Source organism: Protopterus annectens, chromosome 4.part0 (assembly GCF_019279795.1).
Source record: "Protopterus annectens isolate FY-2018-M chromosome 4.part0, PAN1.0, whole genome shotgun sequence".
Lineage (NCBI taxonomy): Eukaryota > Metazoa > Chordata > Ceratodontiformes > Protopteridae > Protopterus > Protopterus annectens.
Genome location: NC_056733.1, coordinates 945,961,009 through 945,984,610, shown reverse-complemented (window position 1 = coordinate 945,984,610; position 23,602 = coordinate 945,961,009). Strand labels below are relative to the sequence as shown.

Here is a 23,602-nt window from a genome sequence, read left to right as displayed (position 1 = left end):
TGGCCCCACAGTTAGGCATCACCATCAATGCCGACAAATCCCTTCTGGCCCCAACACAAGTCATAGAATTCATAGGAGCCAGAATAGACACCAGAGGGCTACGAGCCTTTCTAACTTCCGAGAGAATCCGGAATTTGCAACTCCATGTGCGGGCTATCCTCCAATCAGAGACTTCGCCAGCGGAATTGGTCCTGAGGGCACTAGGCTCCATGGCGGCAGCGATTACGCTCCTTCCATGCGCCCGTCTGAACATGCGGGTACTGCAATGGACACTTCTAGTACAATGGTCTTTTCTATCCTTTCCTCTTTACCACCCCATTGCTATCAGCAAAGCTTGCAGGAGGGCTCTATTATGGTGGCTCCAAGCCTCGGACCTCCATATGGGCCGTTCCTTCTGCACCTCTTTCCCTCTCGCCACGGTGACCACGGAAGCCTCCCGACTTGGGTGGGGGGGGCATTATTCAGGCAGGACAGTCCAAGGCACGTGGAATGACACAGAGACCTCCCTGCATATCAATGTTCTGGAGATGAGAGCGGTGCTGTTCGCGTTGTAAGCACTTCAGGATCTCCTCCCCATAGGAACGATTGCAATTCAGTCGGACAACATGTCAGTTGTCTGGTACATCAACAAACGGGGGGAACCAGATCTTACCCTCTATGCCGCGAAGCCATGAGAGTGTGGGAATGGGCGATCTCCACCAACCGCTTTCTGATTGCAATGCACATTCAGGGACGGACCAACATCCTAGCGGACAAACTCAGTCGCACCCTTCTTACCCATACAAGTGGTCTCTCAATCCACTAGTAGCGAAGCAGATATTCGCAGTATGGGGGCAACCCTGCTGCGATCTTTTTGCGTCTCCATCAAACACCAAATGCGTCAATTTCTTCGCTCTAATCTCCCCTCCAGGGGAAACTCCAAGAGACGCTCTGGTGCATGCTTGGCCACCCGGTCTACTTTATGCCTGTCCTCCTCTACCCCTGATGCTGCAACTCTTACAGAAAGCATCGCAGTTGGGGAGCAGGATGATCCTCATTGCCCCATTCTGGCCTCGGCAAATTTGGTTCCCTTACCTGTGGTCTCACCTTGTGAATCCTCCTTCGATTCTAGATCCCAGTCCGGATCTCATCTCCCATCCGTCGAACTTACCGACCCCAAACCTGGACAATCTGAAACTGACAGCTTGGTTGCTCCAGTTCCACTCCTAGTTAGGACTCCTGGTATCTCTTCACCAGTCAAAGCCATCCTTGTGGCAGCGCATAAGCCCTCCACCAGGAAAGTGTATCGCATTAAATGGAAACGTTTCTCCATCTGGGCGGAGCATCATGATCTAGATCCCTTTACGGCTCCTCTTCCGTCCATATTAGACTTCCTAACCGAACTCTTTCAGGAAGGCGCTATGTTCAACTGTCAAAGTGCAATTGGCAACCATATCACATTACCATGTGGGACATGATACATGGCCTTTGATGTCGGCCTTTCTCAAGGGCACCTTCTTACTTAGACCCCCTATAAAAGAAGCCGTACCACCATGGGATCTTTCACTAGTTCTTCAAGCCTTGACTGCTCCACCTTTTGAACCCGCTGCTTCAGTAGATCTCAAATTCTTGTTTTGGAAAACAGCATTCCTTGTAGCCATCACTTCAGCAAAAAGAGTTTCGGAGCTTCAAGCTCTTTCTGTGAAGCCTGCTTATTTGATCTTTCACCCAGACAGAGTGTACCGCAGGATCAATCCCACTTTTCTTCCCAAGATAGCCTCAGAAACCAACATAAATCAATCCATAAATTTACCGGTTTTCTTCCCTAAATATCAGAATAAGGGAAGAGTACAAGCTGCACTCATTAGATGTTCATAGGCAGCTTCGCTTTTATACTCATAGAACAGCTGGTCATAGACAATCCGACCAGCTGTTGGTTTCCTTTGCCAAATTTAATTTGGGGAAAGCAATTTCAAAAGTATCTCTATCACGCTGGATTTCTCAATGTATCCTATTGGCGTATCAAGCCTCTGGGAGACCCGCACCGGAAGGAGTTCGTGCACATTCCACTCGTTCCATCTCTACTTTTGCGGCCTTCAAGTCTAGAGTTCCATTGGATGATATTTGTTCGGCAGCCACTTGGGCTTCATCTCGTACCTTTATTAACCACTACAAACTGGACGTGATTTCTAGAGGGAGAGCATCCTTTGGCTTTGCGGTGCTTCGCAATATCCTTCCATGATGGCCACCCAAGGTGCAGGTAGCTGGGGACTCTGTCCCACAGGTTGCTGACAAATGAACTCCCTACTTCAGATTAAGAAGTTATGTACTCACCATAACGTTCCATCTGAGTAGGTAGCTTCATTTGTCTGCAACCTTCCCCCTGGCCTTCTTCGGATCTATATGTAGTTGGATACCCATTTTTTTGGGTATATATTGAGGGGCAAACTCGATCTGAGGTCATGGAGGGTTAGCAGGGGATTATGGGTGAGGGGAGGAGCTAGGAGCTCGGATCCATTAGCTTGAAACAAGTTGCCGGCTCGGATCCGATGACTGAAGAAATGTAGAAACCACCACGATGATGAAAAGTTAAAATGAATTTATTGTAGATCAAAAGAACAAGCGCTTTCACGCAATATAAATTGCGCTTCCTCAGGTTACAAAATTACAAAGCCAAATGAGTGCTTTTATATTAAATGCATTACCTTTCAATTAGATCATTAAGACAATTATTAGCTAAGCAATTAAAGTGCTTGTTTGTATGCAATAAACATTCAGAATTGACATCACAAACAGTCTAACATATTCAAGCACAAACGACATTACCATCATTCAAAGGCACTCAAATACAAAATTGTGAATATAAATAATGTTATAAAATGATCATTAGATGAATATCTTAACTTAGACAAAAGATAGCATAGAAATATTCATGCCATAACCATCAAGATATTGGTAAAACTTTTAGTGGGCGCTTGCAGGAAGCTATGCCCATATTTAGAAAGTCTAATATTATAATTACCAAATATTACTTGATTCTGTAATAAGCGCAATCAAACAATTAGGGTCTGAAGAACCTCTAGCTCTGAGATTCATGCATCAGGAAATGTTGCCCATAAAAGGCTAGTAATAAAGCCAAAATACTTAAAATCACCGTGGAAAAAAGGTGATGACAACGACAACAATACAAAAGTGTCTGACAACTTACATTTAGCTCAATGGAGGTTATTCAGCATGCCATAAATATAAAAAGTAATCATTAGATGAATATCTTAACTTAAACAAAAATGGCATAGAAATATTCATGCCGTAACCATCAAGATATTGATAAAACTTTTAGTGGGCGCTTGCAGGAAAGTATGCCCATGTTTAGAAAATCTGACGCTATAATTACCAATATTACATGATTCTACAATAAGCGCAATCAAACAATTAGAGTCTGAAGAACCACTAGCTCAAAGATTCATGCATCAGGAAATGTTGCCCATAAAAGGCTAGAAATGAGGCCAAAATACTTAGTGTCACCGTGGAAAAGGTAATAACAACGACAACAATACAAAAGTGTCTGACAACTTTGAATTAGCTCAATAGAGGTTATTCAGTAAACCAAAAATATAAAACGTAAGAATCTAAGGATACAAAAATATATAAAAATATATAAGAAGGCGAAACAAATAAAATTAACAAATATACATCAATCATAAAATTTCATTCAATCAAAATTTAAACAGTAACAACATAAAAATAATGCTAGGAATTCAATCTATACTAACTAGAACTAAAAACTCATATTAATTGTTGATAATTAATAGATAAATATAATACATTATTATAATAATAATAATAATGACATTAAAACAAAAATATTAAATAATTCCATTATTATTTTATATTATTCAACTTCATTATTTGTTTATCATTTCTGTATTTAAATGTTTGAGAAATACACTTCTATCAATATTGTGATACACCAAGTTCCACTATAGTTAGTGGCTAACATACATGAAGTTGGTATAACAAGAAGGTACTAATTTTATTTTTATTTCTAAACATTAGCAAACATACTTCCGGCATAAAAATTGCGCTATGTTAAACGCACAAGCCGATAACTAATCAAACATTAATTTAAACATATGACAAAGGATATAGAGCGTCGTTCAATAACTAACTTACATAAAACATAACAAAGTTCATCTTAACATATCTAGGCAAAGAAACTTACCCAAGAATACTCACTAACGACAATTCTCATTCAGAACAGAATACATACAAACCTATACAGGATTAAATGTCTAAATTAATAGGGTTGTGATGTTATTCATAAAACCAGTTTACAAAATAGCAGAAAGGTCTGCGACAATAATATAGATGAATAACAATTATAAAAATTCACATCAGATGGAATCAGCAAAAAATACAAAAAATGTATCAAAAAAACTCTACATCAATGGTATAGAAAACAAAACAAAAACCACATTGTTCATGGTTACAAAAATAATACCATCATAATGTTACTGATATTAACTGAATAAACCAAATATACACAAGGTAGGACATTGAGAATATAAGAATATAAAAGTATGGTATAAGTCTATGTAATGAGATATATTAGGAGCAATAGAACTGATAGAATCAAGATGACCGAAATCATATTAAATGATGGCTTAAGGTTCAGATGTCAGATTCATAAGTGTAATCATACTCCAAAAACATTCACTTCAACATATTGAGTAATGGTTCGGCAGCCACTTGGGCTTCATCTCGTACCTTTTTAACCACTACAAACTGGACGTGATTTCTAGAGGGAGAGCATCCTTTGGCTTTGCGGTGCTTCGCAATATCCTTCCATGATGGCCACCCAAGGTGCAGGTAGCTGGGGACTCTGTCCCACAGGTTGCTGACAAATGAACTCCCTACTTCAGATTAAGAAGTTATGTACTCACCATAACGTTCCATCTGAGTAGGTAGCTTCATTTGTCTGCAACCTTCCCCCTGGCCTTCTTCGGATCTATATGTAGTTGGATACCCATTTTTTTGGGTATATATTGAGGGGCAAACTCGATCTGAGGTCATGGAGGGTTAGCAGGGGATTATGGGTGAGGGGAGGAGCTAGGAGCTCGGATCCATTAGCTTGAAACAAGTTGCCGGCTCGGATCCGATATCAGATCCAAGACCCACAGGTTGCAGACAAATGAAGCTACCTACTCAGATGGAACGTTATGGTGAGTACATAACTTCTTATTATTTTGTGATCTGTAAAAGGGTGTAAACTGCATTCTTTACTTTTTAATCTAAGGGTTAATTTTCTGTATTCCAGACCAAGGCCAGAATTGTTCTGTCATTCTTGGGATGTTTATTTTGTTTGTTAATTGGGTAAACCGGCCATGCATGTATACTTCTTTACTGGGCGAAATGGGACCACTTTCTGATTAAATGACTTGCACTGTAGAAAAATGGAGGCTTAGGAAATTTAAATCAAGGACTACTGGGTGAAGCTTGTTTAATCATTTCACTAAATTGCAAAACTGTATTTGCATTCAACTTTAGTCAGTTGGCTTGAAGCAAATGCTGTTTGTAATTCTGAGCTACTCTGAAGTTTGTGTGATGAACTGCAGAGAGTCCATAAGAAAGGGAAAAAAAAAACACCTGGGGTACCAGCCTAATAAGCAGAGATGTATCAAGGTGTAAAACACATTGTCTGACAGGAATCTCCCATGACCACCCGCGCCAGAAGTCCCAGCCTAGAATGGCTTTTTGAGGGGATAATAATACAGCCTTGTGGTTCCACTGAAGTTACGTTCTGAGGTCTAGATGCCATTTTAGCTCAGCCTCTAGCTTGTCGTAGCTCTTGTTCAGTCCATTTCTCAAATGTGTGCACACAGTAAATGGAATTAACTCAAACCATAATTAACCTCATCTGGGGTCTTCTCTAAGGCTTCCTTGTCATTCTTCCCAGGTTAACCCATCAGCAGCACCAGTACATATCAGGAATTCTTTGCACATTTGCTACTAAATGCCAGGGTCGCATATCACAAGTAAGAGTCAGTTGTGTTATGTATGTACTGGCTGACAGATAATAGCAAACTAGTCGTATGCAAGTACTTAACAAAAGACAAAAAACAACAGCTGTAAAAAGAAAATGTGAACTAGAACGGAGTGTTAGTCCAAAATCCAATTAATTTGGGTTGTTTTATCCAGTTAAGTATCAAGAACTTTTCTGTATTTCTGTTTCTGTAATGGTGATTTGTGAAAATTGCTTTTTTGTTGCGGGGTTGCAGGAGATTGATGGTAACTGAACAGTCACTACAGATGTGAACTCACTCTGATTTTACCTCTCTTCTTTGCTGGCACCTCAAGTATAGACCATTCATTGCTTTTTGCCTTGAGTAACTCCTTTATCATTTCCACCTTGTTTGATTTCACTTTTTGTTTTAGATATTAAGTCTTTTATAGTATTGACCTAACTTGACTAAATTTTGGACTAGCATTTGGTTCTAGTTCACTTTTTTCTTTTCAGTTCTGTTTTTTTAGTGTGTTTTTTTAGTTGTTTTGTGTTTGCCTTTGTACAGTAAATGTGACAAATTTATTATTGTCTGTCAGAGACTGTGTACATAAACATCTGTATATGGTGAAAATATGCATGACTGTATAAGTTGGTTTTCATGTTTTTTTCCCTGCTGCTATAGAATTAACGTAGATTTGAATTATTTGGATAAAGCTTTTCATGTAAGCTTCTTGCAACGTCTTTGGGAGCATTGCCAGCAGATTCCAAAGCTAACTCCTTTTGTGCATTATTCTTTAATGTGTGACTTGAGGTCTGTCGTACATATGCATTCATAATGTGTCTGTTAAAAATGGAACATCATTCTGCAGTCACACTTAAGCTACAGTATGGTAACTTCAAAAATGTGTATGTGCATATTGGCTGACAGGTAATAGTTAATGTGCATTTTTCATTTTACCTTGTTGGCAGAAAGCAGGTAATGGTATCTTGTTACATTGGTTTGTCGGTAACAGAGGGACATCTGTTTAAACAGATTTGCAATGGGTATGTTGACCGGGTGGTGGCAGTACTCTGTGAGGAAGCATCAGAAAGGAGACTGTCTAGTTGTTAAGAGATACCCTGCAAACCGATTGCAAAACCATAAGGACTGCAATGGAAATAAAATGACAGGTGCAGTGCCTTAATCTGGGACTATTGGTAAATGCTCCTAACTTGCGTGGAGGAAATAGTGCCACATTTTGTTCCTTGTTAACATCTTACATGAGCAGATATTGAACTGGAATGTGTAGGTGCTATAAATGTTCACTTTAGGTGGGCATGCCATGAGGAAGAATTAAGAGTATTAGTTGCAGCAGCCGACAAGGCATGCATGTGAATGGAAAACTGCAGTTAATTAAGGGGTGACCACACTGCTCTTCCTGCTACCACCGTATACCTGTAAGGAAGAAAGGTAGGCGACCTGCTGAAGTACACAGTTGGAGTATAACTTGAGAAGGGCACTCCGCTGTGGTAACAAGTATAGTATGCACAAGGACATGAGCAGATGTTCATCTCACATTGCTGTAGTCCTTACACTTGGGTAGTCCGCTGTCCTCGGTCGGCCCGAATATCAAAGTATAAGGCTGACGTCGGTCAAGGCGCATTTGACTGACATCAGGACGTCAGGGTACAAATGCGCATGACCGACGTCATATCCTCAGTCTTTTTTGCCGCATGGTCCGATGCAGAAGCAGCATTGCAAGTGCCGGTTGGTGTTGTGAGATTTTTCGATTTCGAAGTTTCAGACCGAGTTCAAAGTTGGCTAAGTACCCCGTTGGGGAATATTTTAGTTTTTTCTTGCCTCAGTGATTTACCGGATGTCAGACAAAGTCAATAATTGCATTTCTTGTGGGAAACAGATACCGCATAGAGATTATCATACTTTGTGTATTCCTTGCTTAGGGCCTGAGCACGACGTTGTTGGCTGTCGCTCTTGTGCTAGATTTAATAAACGCACTATAAAGAGAAGGTTGGATTGTGCAAGGTTAGTCTTTGGGAAGCGGTGCAATTATAACATGCCGTCGGATGCTCCGACGCCCGCTTCTTCGAAGAAGCGCAAGGACAAAGCAGTTAAGCCTAGGCTAGAAGACCCGTCTGTACCGGACGCCGGTTCTTTAGAGGTGTCGGTGGAGCCAGTGGCTCCACCGGAGGTTTCTTTGTGTTCCCAGGGTGAGACTTTATTATTGCAAGATGTGGCCTCTCAGGAGGCAAGTCAGGCTGAGGGGGCTTCTCAGGTTACTATACTCCCCTCCCTTCCTAGGGTGGCTAGGCCCTCTCCTTCTGTTTCAAAGGCTTCTCCCAGGGGCAGGCCAGGTTTAGCTTCAGTTGGTGTTACCCCTAGCTCTTCAGGAACTGTGCCCAAGAAGCATATGCTTAAAATGGCAGAAGATTTGATTACTTTGATTAGGGGTTCTATGCCCCCTCCTGATAAGAGACCTAGGGTGGAGCCTGAGCTGGGGGTTTTGAGCAGGCTTCAGATGTTTCAGAGTCTTCGGCTGAAGACTTGCAGGAGTACTCTCCTTATTCTGATTCTGATGTGGATGATTCTACTCCTTCTGCTTCTCCTCCTGAGGATTTTTCTTTTCAGAAACTCTTCATTCCATGAGGGAGCATTTTAAGTGGGAAGGTCAGGACTTCTCTGATTCCAGGAAAAGGCTTAGGGAATTTTGTTTTACCCCAGCATAGGCCTTTGGCTATACCTCCTGTTTTGGATGTAGTGGAAGATGTTTTACAGAGGCTTCTCTTAATCCTGATTCTTTGCCTCCTGCTCCTGTTAAGCGGATAGGTATTACAGGGTGCCTGAAGCTCATAAGTATCTTTTAAGAGTCCTAGGGCAGACCCAGAAACTGTTAGCCAGGGGCCTAAAGGTGTTAAGGCTTCGGTTGTTAAGAATCCGGTTCCTGCAGACAAAGAGGCTAGGGCCTTGGATAGATGGGGAAAGAAAGTTTATACTTCTTCCACTCTTGCTATGAGGGCTTTGAATTGCCAGTTTCACATGTTGAAATACCAAAACTATCTCCTTTCACAATTGAAGTCTAAGGTTGATGCTCTGGCAGAAGGTATTGATTGTAAAGAGTTGCAAGATTTAGTGCATGTTTCTGAACAGGTGGGTAAGCATTCTTTGCAATGTGGTTTTGATGCTGTACAGGCCTCGTCTAGGGTGGCTGCCACTGGGTCAGTTCTTCGCAGGCACGCCTGGCTAAGGGATCAAAATTTGTCTGAACATGTTAAAACAAGGATTTTAGATTCTCCTTTACAATCGGACGTGTTGTTTGGTCCTCCTGTTGAGGCAGTTTTAAAGAAAATGGAAGACAAAGCTAAGTCTATGCAGACTGTTAAAGATTTTTTGCAGGAACAGCCTCCAAAGTTTAGTAGAAATTGGCCTACTAAGGGGTGGACGTATCCTTCTTATGATTCCCAGTCTAGGGGTAGATCTAGACGTGGTAGGGGCAGAGCTCAGGGCTCTTTCAGGCCTAGAACAGGGAGTTCTCCTGCACAGTCTTCGGGTGAGGGCAGGGGTCAGTCCTTTCGTAAACAGACCCAATGACCTACCTTTTCAGCTGCCAGAGCCTTCTTGTCTGGCAGCACCTTTGGGAGGAAGGTTGGCACTTTTCAAAGAAAATTGGAGTTTAATTACCCAAGACAGATGGGTATTGGATATCATACACCACGGCTACAGGTTTTATTTCCATACCTTGCCTCCTTTCAAAGGCATGCCAGACGTTCCTCCTCAACAAAGAATAGTGGCTCACAAGCAGGTTTCTCTGTTGCTCCAAATAGGGGCCATACAGCCGGTCCCTATGCCAGAAGTGGGCCTAGGATTTTATTCTCACCTGTTCCTAGTACCAAAGAAGGGGAACACGTGGAGACCAATTTTGGATTTATCTATCCTCAACACTTATCTGGACATTCCCAAGTTCAAAATGTTGACGTTGCAGCAGCTTTTACCTCTGCTGGGCAAAGATCATTGGATGGTAACTTTGGATCTCAAGGAGGCTTACCTTCATGTTCCTATCAGACTAAGTTGCAGGAAGTATCTGCGTTTCGAGCTGGGACTTCTCACTATCAGTTCTCTGCATTGCCCTTTGGCTTATCTACTGCGCCCAGAGTGTTCACGAAAGTTCTGGCTCCAGTGATAGCTTTCTTCAGGCTAAAAGGAATACAGATCTATCCTTATTTGGACGACTGCCTGATTCTGGCTCAAGGAAGGAAGAGCTTCTTCATCATTTGGAATATGTGATAGCAGTGCTAAGATGCCTGGGGTATTCTGTGAACGAAATAAAGTCCAGTCTAGTACCCTCTCAAGACATGTGCTTTCTGGGTGTGAGACTGAATACAGCATCCCAGATGGCCTTTTAACCCCAGACAAACAAAAGAGTCTATCCCTTTACTTCCATCAACTATCTCATCAGTCCGGGCTGACTGCAAGGACAGTCCTTCAAGCCTTAGGGTTCATGGCATCTTGTATTCTGGTGCTTCCCAATGCCAAACTGCATATGAGGAAGCTACAATGGTATCTCAAAATGTATGGACACAGCACTGCCAGGATCTGGACACTGTCATTCAAATAATACCTTGCATTCAAAAGGAATTTTTGTGGTGGGCTCAGGAATGTCACCTAAACAAGGGACTCTCTGTGACCCGGCCAGAGGCGAGTCAGATTTTAACGACAGATGCCTCAGACAAAGCTTGGGAGCTCATCTAAATGGAAAGTGGATACAAAACAAGTGGCCTGTCAGACTACAACATCTACATATCAACATGAAGGAGATGTTAGCAGTCCAGTTTGCATTAATAGCTTTCAAGGAATTACTTCTTCCAGGGCAGGTGTTGATTCTAACAGACAACACAACTGTCATGTGGTACATCAACAAGCAAGGGGAACGATTCTTATCCTCTATGCAGGCAAGCAATGATTTTGTGGGAGACTGCTCTCAGTTTACAGCTCAATCTTCAGGCAAGGTTTCTGCCAGGAGCACAGAACTCCTTAGCAGATGTGTTGAGCAGACGAATTATGGATCCCCACGAGTGGAAATTGGATGCTCATGTATTTCAGAAATTGACAGTGTCCTGGGGAACTCCAGACATAGATCTGTTCGCTTCTCCACTAAACCATCAGCTGCCAAAGTTTTGCACAAAAAGGTTTCATCCCACAGCTTGGAGAGTGGATGCTCTTTCTTTCAATTGGAGCAATCTTCATGTGTATGCCTTTCCAACTCTGCCTCTCCTCCCAAAGGTACTTCTAAAGGTCAGACAGGACAAGCCAAGGATGATTTTAATAGCTCCGGATTGGCCTCGACAGCACTGGTACCCATTACTGAGAAGTCTGGTACGGAAGCCTCCATGGCCTTTGCCTTGATTCCACACCTGTTGTCGCAGGAGGACAGCCATTTGCTAAATGTCAAGCTTCACTCTCTGCACCTAACAGCCTGGCATATTCTGTTTTGAACCATAGTGGGCCTCCACTTCCTCAGCAAGTTTTGAATGTTATTTTGGAAGCTAGAAGGCCTAGTACAAGGAAAGTGTACGCAGACAAATGGAAGAGATTTTTATTTTGGAGTGCAGCAAAAGATTTTGATGTTTCTGAGCCTAATTTGTGTGTGGCTCTTCAATATCTTACTGAGTTACTAGACAAAGGTTTGTCTTTCTCTTCTATTAAAGTTCATGCTGCAGCAATTTCGGTTCACTATGATTGCGACCCACCATTGTTTTCTCATCCTTTGTTCAAGCAATTTCTTAGAGGGGCAAAGAATATAAGACCCCCACGAAGAGCTCCTACTCCTACTTGGGATCTCAATTTTGTGTTGGAGAAACTCACTCTACAACCTTTTGAGCCTGCAGCTACTTCTGAGTTGAAATATTTGTCATGGAAGACTGCTTGTTTGTTGGCCATTACCTCTGCAAGAAGGGTTTCTGAATTGCAGGCCCTTATGGCGGTTGAGCCTTTCTTGATTTTCCATAAGGATAGGGTATCATTACGTACTAATCCTTCCTTTATGCCTAAGGTGGTTTCTAGTGTGGCTTTAAACCAAACTATTCATTTGCCTACTTTTTATGCAAATCCCCAAAATAAAGGGGAAAAGATTTTGCACACTTTAGATGTACACAGGCAGTTGCGTTATTATTTGGACAGAACTAAAGGGTTCAGGCAGTCTCAGCAGTTGTTTGTTTCTTTTGCTTTGAGTTCTCAGGGCAAGCCTGTGTCAAAACAAACTATTTCTAAGTGGATTGGGTTTTGCATTGCTTTCTGTTATTCCCATCATGGCAAGGAGATTCCAGCTGGGATTAGGCCTCATTCCACTAGGGCTACTGCCACTTCAACAGCTTTTTGAGGGAGTGGCAACCAAGGATATTTTGGAGGCAGCTACTTGGAGTTCAGTGCATACTTTCTCTAGGCATTATCACCTGCCACTTTACTCTAAATCCAGGGCTGGTTTTGCCACTGCTGTTTTGCAGGGCATTTTGGCAGCTCCTGCTTCCTTGTAGTTAGCCATCCTCCCTTACCTCTGCTTTGGGATTCTACCCAAGTGTAAGGACTGCAGCAATGTGAGATGAAGAACATAGTACAGTTTTGTACCTACCATAAATGTAGATGTTCAAGATCCACATTGCTGCAGTCCAATTTACCCTCCCTCCTTCCCTCTGTAGTTAGAGGTGGTTGTGTGGGTTGGGTTGTACATATTGTGTATATTGTATATATTGTACATATAGTTAGTGCAAGGGTGGTTGGTTGGTTGTTTGCTGTCTTTTGGTTTTGACCTTTATTTTTAGGGTCTTCTGACATCTGGGGCAAGAAAAGACTGAGGATATGACGTCGGTCATGCGCATTTGTACCCTGACGTCCTGATGTCAGTCAAATGCGCCTTGACTGACGTCAGCCTTATACTTTGATATTCGGGCCGACCGAGGACAGCGGACTACCCAAGTGTAAGGACTGCAGCAATGTGGATCTTCGAACATCTACATTTATGGTAGGTACAAAACTGTACTTTATCATAACTCGAGTTCCTGGAAATGGTTCTGTAGAGTAAATGTGTCCAGAATGGTAAAAGGCTTACACTAGAGCCATTGTTGGACAAATACAAGGGGCTATAAATGAAAACTAGGCTACTCATTTTAAGGTTGAAGGGTGGAAAACTGATGAAAAATGGATGATTGCACTCTGCAGAAAATGTCATGAACAATTGGGATGGGGATAGACAGCAGCATTCCGTGTCTAATTGTACCTGTAAAATAATGGGAATGGGGTAGGCCTGAAAGTCAATGTGTGTGTCGGACTGGATGTGAAATGTTATATCTGGGATTTTAATTCTTGTTGTTAAAAGTATTTTTGTCATTTTAGGCCACCTTTGTTCCAGTATTGTACAAGTAAAAGATGTCCTTGGAAGAACCAGAACCTTATAAATTGTCTGACATAGACAGGTGACAATGAAGGTGGCTGCTTTACATTTGGTGTTCTTTTGGTTCCTAGTAAGGATAACAAGTTGGTGACAAACAGTGTTATGGAAAAACTGGAGTCTGTGCGAACTGGAGAAAATGGATCACAGACTGCTACCAGAAGTCCTGGATCCATCAGCACCGAAGGGTAATACTTGAGAATTTATTTATTTATTTTTAAAGTGGTATCTGAGCAAAATAAAGCATTTAATGAAGGTACATTATATCTTTTTTGAGAAGAGAACAGTGCAGGAAGGAGAACTGAGTAATACCGAATAATATACTGTAAAATGCTAGAGACTTGCAGTGATTGACAGAAAGTGCTATTTTTAAAATTAACTGTGCGCCAGTCAGTTTACTTTGATGTCCAGTGTTGACGTTACTAGTTTGACTAGTGTTACATAAGACTGGTTGGAGAGGACCTGGGTTTTTGGGCACTTGGCAGCTCTTCCTTGGTTCAATTTTCCCCAAGTGTTTTAGGATTCTAAAACCATGACGGAAATGAACTCCATTACTGAGTCAGGGTACACAATTTGAGTTCATTAAATTGTTTCAGTCTTTGTTAGCCAAGGATGCTCTTCTCAGCACCCATGATGTGCCCAGAATTGCCTGCTCCTCTTATTAATACTGGGTTGTGTGTACTGGCAGCATATTTCAATACAATTATAAATTATTTTGTCACACCTGTTCCTACTACTTTTTGGAACTGGGCATCCTTCTTCCTGACTGCTGTCATTTCTGCCTGCATATCCTGGTGTTTCATGACTTTGTCTCTGTACATCTAAGACTGTAATCACGGGTTGTAGCGATTTGTAGTTAATGTTGTGCTTACCTTTACTTCATGGGCTGCTGTGTCTGCTTCTCATGCATCTCTTTGGTTAAACCATTTGTAATAGGTGCTCCTGTGTGATGTAAACTTCATTATTCTCTCTTGTGCTTTGTGCTTCACTGTAATCACGGGTTGTAGCGATTGTAGTTAATGTTGCGCTTCCTTTACTTCATGGGCTGCTGTGTCTGCTTCTCATGCATCTCTTTGGTTAAACCATTTATAATAGGTGCTCCTGTGTGATGTAAACTTCATTATTCTCTCTTGTGCTTTGTGCTTCACTGTAATCACGGGTTGTAGCGATTGTAGTTAATGTTGCGCTTCCTTTACTTCATGGGCTGCTGTGTCTGCTTCTCATGCATCTCTTTGGTTAAACCATTTATAATAGGTGCTCCTGTGTGATGTAAACTTCATTATTCTCTCTTGTGCTTTGTGCTTCACTGTAATCACGGGTTGTAGCGATTGTAGTTAATGTTGCGCTTCCTTTACTTCATGGGCTGCTGTGTCTGCTTCTCATGCATCTCTTTGGTTAAACCATTTATAATAGGTGCTCCTGTGTGATGTAAACTTCATTATTCTCTCTTGTGCTTTGTGCTTCACTGTAATCACGGGTTGTAGCGATTGTAGTTAATGTTGCGCTTCCTTTACTTCATGGGCTGCTGTGTCTGCTTCTCATGCATCTCTTTGGTTTAACCATTTATAATAGGTGCTCCTGTGTGATGTAAACTTCATTATTCTGTCTTGTGCTTTGTGCTTCTCTTCACTTCTAATGCTTATCTATTGTTTGCACAATCTCCTGTGTAATAGTCTTTCCACATTGCCTGCATTCTGCTATGCATGTATCACACCCAGCAACAAGATGCGTTTTATACGACTGCTGTTTCCTGTTCTGTTTTGCAGAACATGCATTTGTCTGTTTCTCTTGCATTTTCAATGGACTTTGTAAACTAATGTGTATGTAGTCCGTTATCCTGGGACAACCGTTGTTGGCCTTTAATATTTTGATTCAGTTTGCCTCTCATTATCCATTCTTGCATCAAGTCTTAGTCAACACGAGGTAGTGCCAAGACATCTATTTGCCACTATAGTTGTGGATTTTCCAAATTTTTTTTTTCTTCTTGTCTGATCCTTTTCCGTAAATTCTTTCTTATTGGTGTGGAAGCTGTCAGGTGAACCACAGCACAGGTCCTTTTTCTGGTGGATGCCACGTGTGAATCCTATCTTTCTGTGAACCCACCAAATCACTCAACTTACTGAATAGACATTGCAAAGCAGCCCTCATTTTGAAGAGGAAACACCTATCTTGCATTGGGTTATATGAAATGTGTGCTACCAATATAAGGGGCAAAAGAGAAAAATGGACTGGGAGGGTTGTGGGCTTTGGCAATAATAGTGGCATAATAGTGATCTGGCAAGTGTCAGAGACGTTGCTGTGATTTGGAGGGAAAATAAAGTATAAAATATGTTTTGAAGGCATTTGCATGTATTTAATGCTTTTGAAGACTGGCACAGATGAGTACTTGCGTCATGCAGTTATTTTCTTAGTGTGTTCAGTGTAGGAATTATAGAGCACAAGTCAGACGTTAGTATTATTACAGGTGGCCATATATTAAAATATTAGATGTCCTTCAAGGATGCATCTGCAGTCATAACATATGGGTTGTCCTGCCTCAGGCAGCCCTTCGGTCGGCCGGATTCCAAAGTCTGGGTCTGGCCTCGGCTGATGTCGCACTTTCCCCGACGTCAGTGTGTCTGGGGTATAAAAGCATCAGCCGACGCCATTTTCCTCAGTCGTTCTTGCCGCGCGGTGCCCGAAGCAGAAGCTGTTCGCAAGTGCCAGTTGGTCAGATCCAGTGAATTCAGCTACCGAAGACTTCGAAAAAAGCTAAGTACCCCGTTGGGGACTCTTTCTTGCCTCAGCCAATGTCAAAGTAAATAATTGTTTAACTTGTGGGAAACAAATACCTCATAAGGATTTCCATTCCTACTGCCTTCCTTGCTTAGGCCCAGACCACGACGTATCGGCCTGTTTAGCCTGTGCTTCCTTCAACCGACGAACTCTTAGACGTCGGTCGGAGTTTGCAGAGGAATTTTTTGGAGCCGCTTTTGCTTATAAAATGCCGTCGGAGACTCAGACTTTGCATATGGTGAAAAAACGCAAGGAAAAGGACCGACACTCGCGGCCCGCGGGTTTGGCTGAAACCACGGCTAGGCCTACCGCGACTGTCTCGGTTTCGGCCGAAACCGAGTCCTCGGAGATTCCTTCTTCCGAAATCATACATCCGACCACCGAGGCCCGGGAGGCCCCGGCTGAGTCGGCTGCAGAACTTCCTACCGAAACCAGTGTTCAGGAAATGTCCGACACCATACCTTTGGACATTTCTACTCCTGCACGTGGGGCAGCTAGGCCCCCTGCTTCCATGTCCATTAAGGCCTTTTCAAGGGCTAAAGCAGTCAAACTTTCTAAAGCTTTGCCTACCAAAACTACCTCCCAGAGGCCTTCCTCTAGTTCATAGATCCTCAGCCTTGCTGAGGACCTTATCTCCTTAATTAGGGGTTCACAACCTCACCCAGACAGGGCCTCTCACCCTCCTCCAGACAAAAGGCCCAGGACTGACCCCTCTGACCCACACTCTTCAGATGATTCCACGGATGGGTCTGAGTTGTCAGACCACCAGGAAGGGGCTTACTCGCCTTATGAGGATTCAGATGCTGAGGAATCTATCCCTTCGGCCTCCCCTCCTGAAGAGTTTTCCTTTGGTGAGACTCTACACTCCATGAGAGAACATTTTCAATGGCAAGGTCAGGATTTCTCTGATTCTAGAAAAAGATTAAGGACCTTTTTGCATTTGCCTCAACATAGGCCCTTAGCTATACCTCCTGTTCTGAATGTAATTGATGATGTGTGCAATGATGTCAGTACAGCCCCTGATGCTCTTCCTCCGGCTCCTGCCAAACCTGACAGATACTACAGGGTCCTGGATTCTCATTTCCATCTGTATAAAGCCCATTCTGCAGACCCAGAAACTATTTCTCAGGGCCCTAAAGGGGTTGCGGCCGCTACTGCCAAAAATCCTCTACCCTCTGAAAGAGAGTCTAGAGCTTTAGAGAGATGGGGAAAGAAGGTGTATACGTCTGCAACTCTTTCTGTCAGGGCATTAAACTGTCAATTTCATATGATACAGTACCAAGAGTATTTGTTAGATGAACTGAATAAGAAACTTTCTTCTCCTGAACCCCTAGACCGTAAATCCCTTCAGGATTTGGTACACAATTCACAACAGGTTAGTAACCATTTCTTAAAATGTGGCTATGATGCACTGGAGGCTTCATTTAGATCAGCTATGACTGGGGCAGTTATTCGTAGGCATGCCTGGCTGAAGGAGCAATCTTTGCCAGACCATGTCAAAGCTAAACTCCTGGATGCTCCAATGGAGAAACAAAATTTATTTGGCTCCTCTGCTCAGTAGATCTTAAAAAAGGTTGAAGAAAAGGCAAAATCTGTGCAAACAGTTAAAGATTTCCTGCAAGTACAACCACCGAGATTCAGCAGAAACTGGCCTACTAAAAATTGGTCCTTTCCAGACTCGGACAGAGCCCAGAGAGGCAGGAACAGGCGCCCTAGAGGCAGAGGTCAATCGAAGGGCTCCTACAGAGGCTGTCAGTGGCAGCCTGCCAACCAGAGGAGTAGTGCAACAGCAACAACAACAACCACTACACCAGGACAGGCTCAATGACTTAACTCTGATTCCGCCTACCAGGGATCAACTGGAAGCACCCTTGGGCGGAAAGCTGGCTTTATTCTCAAAAAACTGGCATTATATTACAAAGGATACATGGACACTGCAAATAACAGACAAAGGATACAGGTTCCACTTCCACACTTTGCCAAAAAGAAGCGGAATGCCAAACCTTCCACCAAATCAGAGGGCAGAGGCTTTAAGACAGATCAACAATTTACTTCAGATGAAAGCTATAGAAAAGGTACCATGTTCAGAACAAGGCCAAGGATTTTACTCCAGACTATTCCTTGTACCAAGAAAAGAAAATCAATGGAGGCCTATTCTCGACCTGTCCGCACTGAACACTTATCTCATTGTGCCAAAATTCAAAATGCTGACCCTACAGCAACTTCTTCCCATGTTGGGCAAGGAGTCTTGGCTGGTGACTCTAGATCTCAAGGAGGCATACCTGCACGTCCCTATATGACCAAGTTGCAGAAGACACCTCAGATTTCTTGCAGGATCAGAGCATTATCAATTCTCAGCATTGCCCTTTGGCTTATCTACTGCGCCCAGAGTATTCACAAAATGCCTGGCATCAGTAATTGCACATTGCAGACTACAGGGAATTCAAATTTACCCATACCTGGACGACTGCCTAATACAAGCGGACAACAAGGGAAATTTGATAAAGGACTTGGCCTATGCCATACACCTGCTACAGACCTTGGGATACACAGTCAACATCCAAAAGTCAAGACTAGTACCATCCCAAAGGATAACCTTTTTGGGTGCAGATCTGGACACAACCACCCAAATGGCCTTTCTCACAGAAGAAAAACAAAAACAACTTCCAGATTATTTCATGATTCTGGCAAGACAAACTCGGCTTACTGCAAGGAAAATCCTGCAGGCCCTGGGTTACATGGCATCCTGCATAATTCTGATACCGCATGCCAGGCTGCATATGAGGAAATTACAATGGTACCTAAGGAGTGTATGGTCTCAACACAGTCACAGTTTAGAAACCATGATACCAATCATTCCATGCCTTCAAAAGGAATTCCTGTGGTGGGCTCAGGCCTGCCAGTCCAACAGAGGGTTGCCTTTCAACAAACCAAAAACAAGGCAGACCATCACCACGGACGCCTCAGACCGAGGATGGGGAGCACACATGGAGGGCAAATGTATCCAAGGCCTATGGCCTCAAGGACAGCTAAGCATGCACATAAACCAAAAGGAAATGCTGGCAGTGAGGCATGCAATCGAGGCATTCAAACCCTTCCTCCAACAAGGACACCTGTTAATAAGGACAGACAACACCACGGTCATGTGGTACATAAACAAGCAGGGAGGCACACACTCTTACCCTCTATGCTGGATGACTATGAATCTGTGGGAACTATGCCTGAATCTCAATATCCAACTACAGTCCAATTCGTGCCAGGGAAAGAAAATACACTGGCGGACAGCTTAAGCAGAACTACCATGGATGCACACGAATGGATGCTGCACCCAGACATCTTCCAACTCGTAGCAAAGACATGGGGAATGCCGGAGATAGATCTGTTCACCTCCCCACTCAACCATCAACTGAAGACATTCTGCTCAAGGACATACCACCCACAAGCTTGGAGGGTGGACTCTCTCTCTTTCAGCTGGAAAGCCCTAACAGTATATGCCTTCCCACCTCTCCCATTGATGTACAAGGTTCTACTGAAGATCAGGGAGGAACAGCCAAGAGTAATACTAATAACTCCAGACTGGCCAAGGCAACACTGGTATCCATTATTGAGAAGCATGTCTCAGGCAAAATCATGGCCTCTCCCCTTATGGCCTCTTTTTCTGACGCAGAACAATTTCAAGACCCTGCATCCCAACTTGAAAACATTGCAGCTAACTGCCTGTAAAATTCCTTGAATCCCAATCCAACTGTTTTATCTCAGAGGGTGAAGGACATTATCTTGGAGGCTCGTAGGCCTTCCACAAGGAAGACATACTCAGCTAAATGGAAGAGATTTCTCATTTGGAGCACATCAAAAGGCTCAGATGTCACAGTGGCAAACATAACACATATCCTAGAATACTTAGCAGAATTGTTCCCCAATGGCCTGTCCTATTCTTCCATTAAGATTCATGCTTCAGCAATTTCAGCAGAATACAATGTGGATCCACCTATCTTCTCGCACCCTTTCCTCAGACAATTTCTGAGAGGGATCAAAAATATTAAACCTCCAAGAAGACCCCCTCTACCTGCTTGGGATCTCAACTTTGTGCTGGAGAAACTGACACTTCCTCCTTTTGAACCAGCAGCATCGGCGGATCTACAGTTTCTGTCTTGGAAAACTGCATTCCTTCTGGCAATCACTTCAGCAAGAAGAGTATCTGAGTTACAAGCATTAATGGCAGTGCAGCCTTTTCTTATTTTCCACCAGGACAGAGTTTCACTAAGAACCAATCCTACTTTTATGCCAAAGGTGGTATCTAGGGTATCCTTGAACCAAGCTATTCTCTTGCCTACGTTCTTCCCTAATCCACAGAATAGAGGGGAAAAACTTTTGCACACCCTGGATATACACAGACAATTATGCTACTACTTGGACAGAACAAAAACTAGCAGAAAAACTGACCAACTTTTTGTAGCATATGCTACTGGGGTGCAAGGAAGAGCAATTTCCAAACGGACAATTTCAAAATGGATAGGAAATTGCATTCGATTTTGCTACTCCTTTCATGGAAAGACGGTTCCTGAAAACATCAGGCCTCATTCCACAAGGGCCACGGCCACCACTACAGCCTTCCTACGAGGTGTGGCTACCAAGGACATTTTAGAAGCTGCTACTTGGAGCTCCGTGCATACATTTGCCAAGCATTACAATCTACCTTTATACTCCAGATCCAGAGCAGGTTTTGCTACTGCAGTCCTGCAGGGGATCTTAACTACACCATCCTTTTCTTAGTACCTCCTCCCCCAGATTGGCTATGGTATTCTACCCATATGTTATGACTGCAGATGCATCCTTGAAGGATATAGTACAGTTTTGTACCTACCATAAATGTAGATGTCCGATAGGTATGTATCTGCAGTCAGGATTACCCTCCCTCCTACCCCTCTGTGGTATTACTAGGGTACTTACCCCTCTTTTAGCTAGCTGGGGGAATCTATTATGGTGTATTTGTTTGTTTATACATGTATATAATTTGCAAATGTTTGGAACTTTTCAGCATTTATCCAAATTTAGCCTTCCTAGAGGGCACCCGGCATCTGGGGCAAGAAAAACTGAGGAAAATGGCGTCGGCTGATGCTTTTATACCCCAGACGCTCTGACGTTGGGGAAAGTGCGACATCAGCCGAGGCCAGACCCAGACTTTGGAATCCGGCCGACCGAAGGGCTGCCTGAGGCAGGACAACCCATATGTTATGACTGCAGATGCATACCTATCGGACATCTACATTTATGGTAGGTACAAAACTGTACTTTATGTACAGTGGGGCTTATATTTAAATAGTGCTGTTGCATTCAGTGAGGCAGCGTTTCTGGAGTATGCAGAGTTACTATGTCCTTTAATGCTGTTTGCTATCATGTGGGGCACTTAAAACTGAGATGGCAGATTTAAGCGTTTGTTGCTGCTGTACATGACTTTTAAACATACTGATATGGTTAACACAAAGGCCAGCTGTAGACCAAAGTTCTAGCATTCAGTTTCTGCATTTGGCCTCTGCAACCTCATCATAGGTTAACTTGGAACCAAGAACTGGAAAAGCCACCTACTGCCACACCTTTCCCACCATCAGGTGACTGATAAAATGGCTTAAGTGCTGCCAGCTGTCCCTCATATAATATTTTACGTCTGGTCCCTCCGAATCCTGCTGAAGTGCAGGCCAGTGTTTGTGCCCCTTAGCATCCTTGCACTTTCTTGGGCATTTGTGTGCCTTCGTGTCCTTGGACTACCCTTGGCGTTGGCGTGCCTTAGCATTCTTGGACTACCCTGGGCATTGGAGTGCTTTAGTGTCCTTGGACTACTCTGGGTGTTGGCGTGTCTTGGCGGCCTTGGACTACGGCGTGTCTTAGTGTCCTTGGACTACCTAGGGTGTTGGCGTGTCTTAGTATCCTTGGACTACCTAGGGTGTTGGCGTGCCTTAGTGTCCTTGGACTACCCTTGGCGTTGGCGTGCCTTAGTGTCCTTGGACTACGGCGTGTCTTAGTGTCCTTGGACTACCTAGGGTGTTGGCGTGCCTTAGTATCCTTGGACTACCTAGGGTGTTGGCGTGCCTTAGTATCCTTGGACTACCTAGGGTGTTGGCGTGCCTTGGCATCCTTGGACTACCATGGGCATAGGTGTACCTTAGTATCCTTGAACGACCCTGGATGTTGGCGTGCCTTAGTGTTCTTGCACTACGGCGTGTCTTAGTGTCCTTGGACTACCTAGGGTGTTGGCGTGCCTTAGTATCCTTGGACTACCTAGGGTGTTGGCTTGCCTTAGTATCCTTGGACTACCTAGGGTGTTGGCGTGCCTTAGTGTCCTTGGACTACCCTTGGCGTTGGCGTGCCTTAGCATTCTTGGACTACCCTGGGCATTGGAGTGCCTTAGTGTCCTTGGACTACTCTGGGTGTTGGCGTGTCTTGGCGGCCTTGGACTACGGCGTGTCTTAGTGTCCTTGGACTACCTAGGGTGTTGGCGTGCCTTAGCATCCTTGCACTTTCTTGGGCATTTGTGTGCCTTAGTGTCCTTGGACTACCCTTGGCGTTGGCGTGCCTTAGCATTCTTGGACTACCCTGGGCATTGGAGTGCCTTAGTGTCCTTGGACTACTCTGGGTGTTGGCGTGCCTTAGTGTCCTTGGACTACGGCGTGTCTTAGTGTCCTTGGACTACCTAGGGTGTTGGCGTGCCTTAGTATCCTTGGACTACCTAGGGTGTTGGCGTGCCTTAGTATCCTTGGACTACCTAGGGTGTTGGCGTGCCTTAGTGTCCTTGGACTACCCTTGGCGTTGGCGTGCCTTAGCATTCTTGGACTACCCTGGGCATTGGAGTGCCTTAGTGTCCTTGGACTACTCTGGGTGTTGGCGTGTCTTGGCGGCCTTGGACTACGGTGTGTCTTAGTGTCCTTGGACTACCTAGGGTGTTGGCGTGCCTTAGTATCCTTGGACTACCTAGGGTGTTGGCGTGCCTTAGTATCCTTGGACTACCTAGGGTGTTGGCGTGCCTTAGTGTCCTTGGACTACCCTTGGCGTTGGCGTGCCTTAGCATTCTTGGACTACCCTGGGCATTGGAGTGCCTTAGTGTCCTTGGACTACTCTGGGTGTTGGCGTGTCTTGGCGGCCTTGGACTACGGCGTGTCTTAGTGTCCTTGGACTACCTAGGTTGTTGGCGTGCCTTAGTATCCTTGGACTACCTAGGGTGTTGGCGTGCCTTAGTATCCTTGGACTACCTAGGGTGTTGGCGTGCCTTAGTATCCTTGGACTACCTAGGGTGTTGGCGTGCCTTAGTGTCCTTGGACTACCCTTGGCGTTGGCGTGCCTTAGCATTCTTGGACTACCCTGGGCATTGGAGTGCCTTAGTGTCCTTGGACTACTCTGGGTGTTGGCGTGTCTT

The 23,602-nt window shown here is 43.8% G+C and overlaps 1 protein-coding gene across 4 annotated transcripts in view; it reads left to right on the top strand.

The window, feature by feature from the left end:
• Positions 1-23,602, top strand: part of MPHOSPH9 (M-phase phosphoprotein 9) — a 2,191,511-nt gene that overhangs the window by 64,783 nt on the left and 2,103,126 nt on the right. For all 4 annotated transcript variants that reach the window (XM_044068924.1, XM_044068922.1, XM_044068923.1 and 1 more), the window contains exon 2: positions 13,365-13,607. In XM_044068924.1, coding sequence (XP_043924859.1) covers positions 13,525-13,607 — 83 coding nt within the window. In that variant the 5' untranslated portion in view covers positions 13,365-13,524. The remainder of the gene's footprint in view (positions 1-13,364; positions 13,608-23,602) is intronic.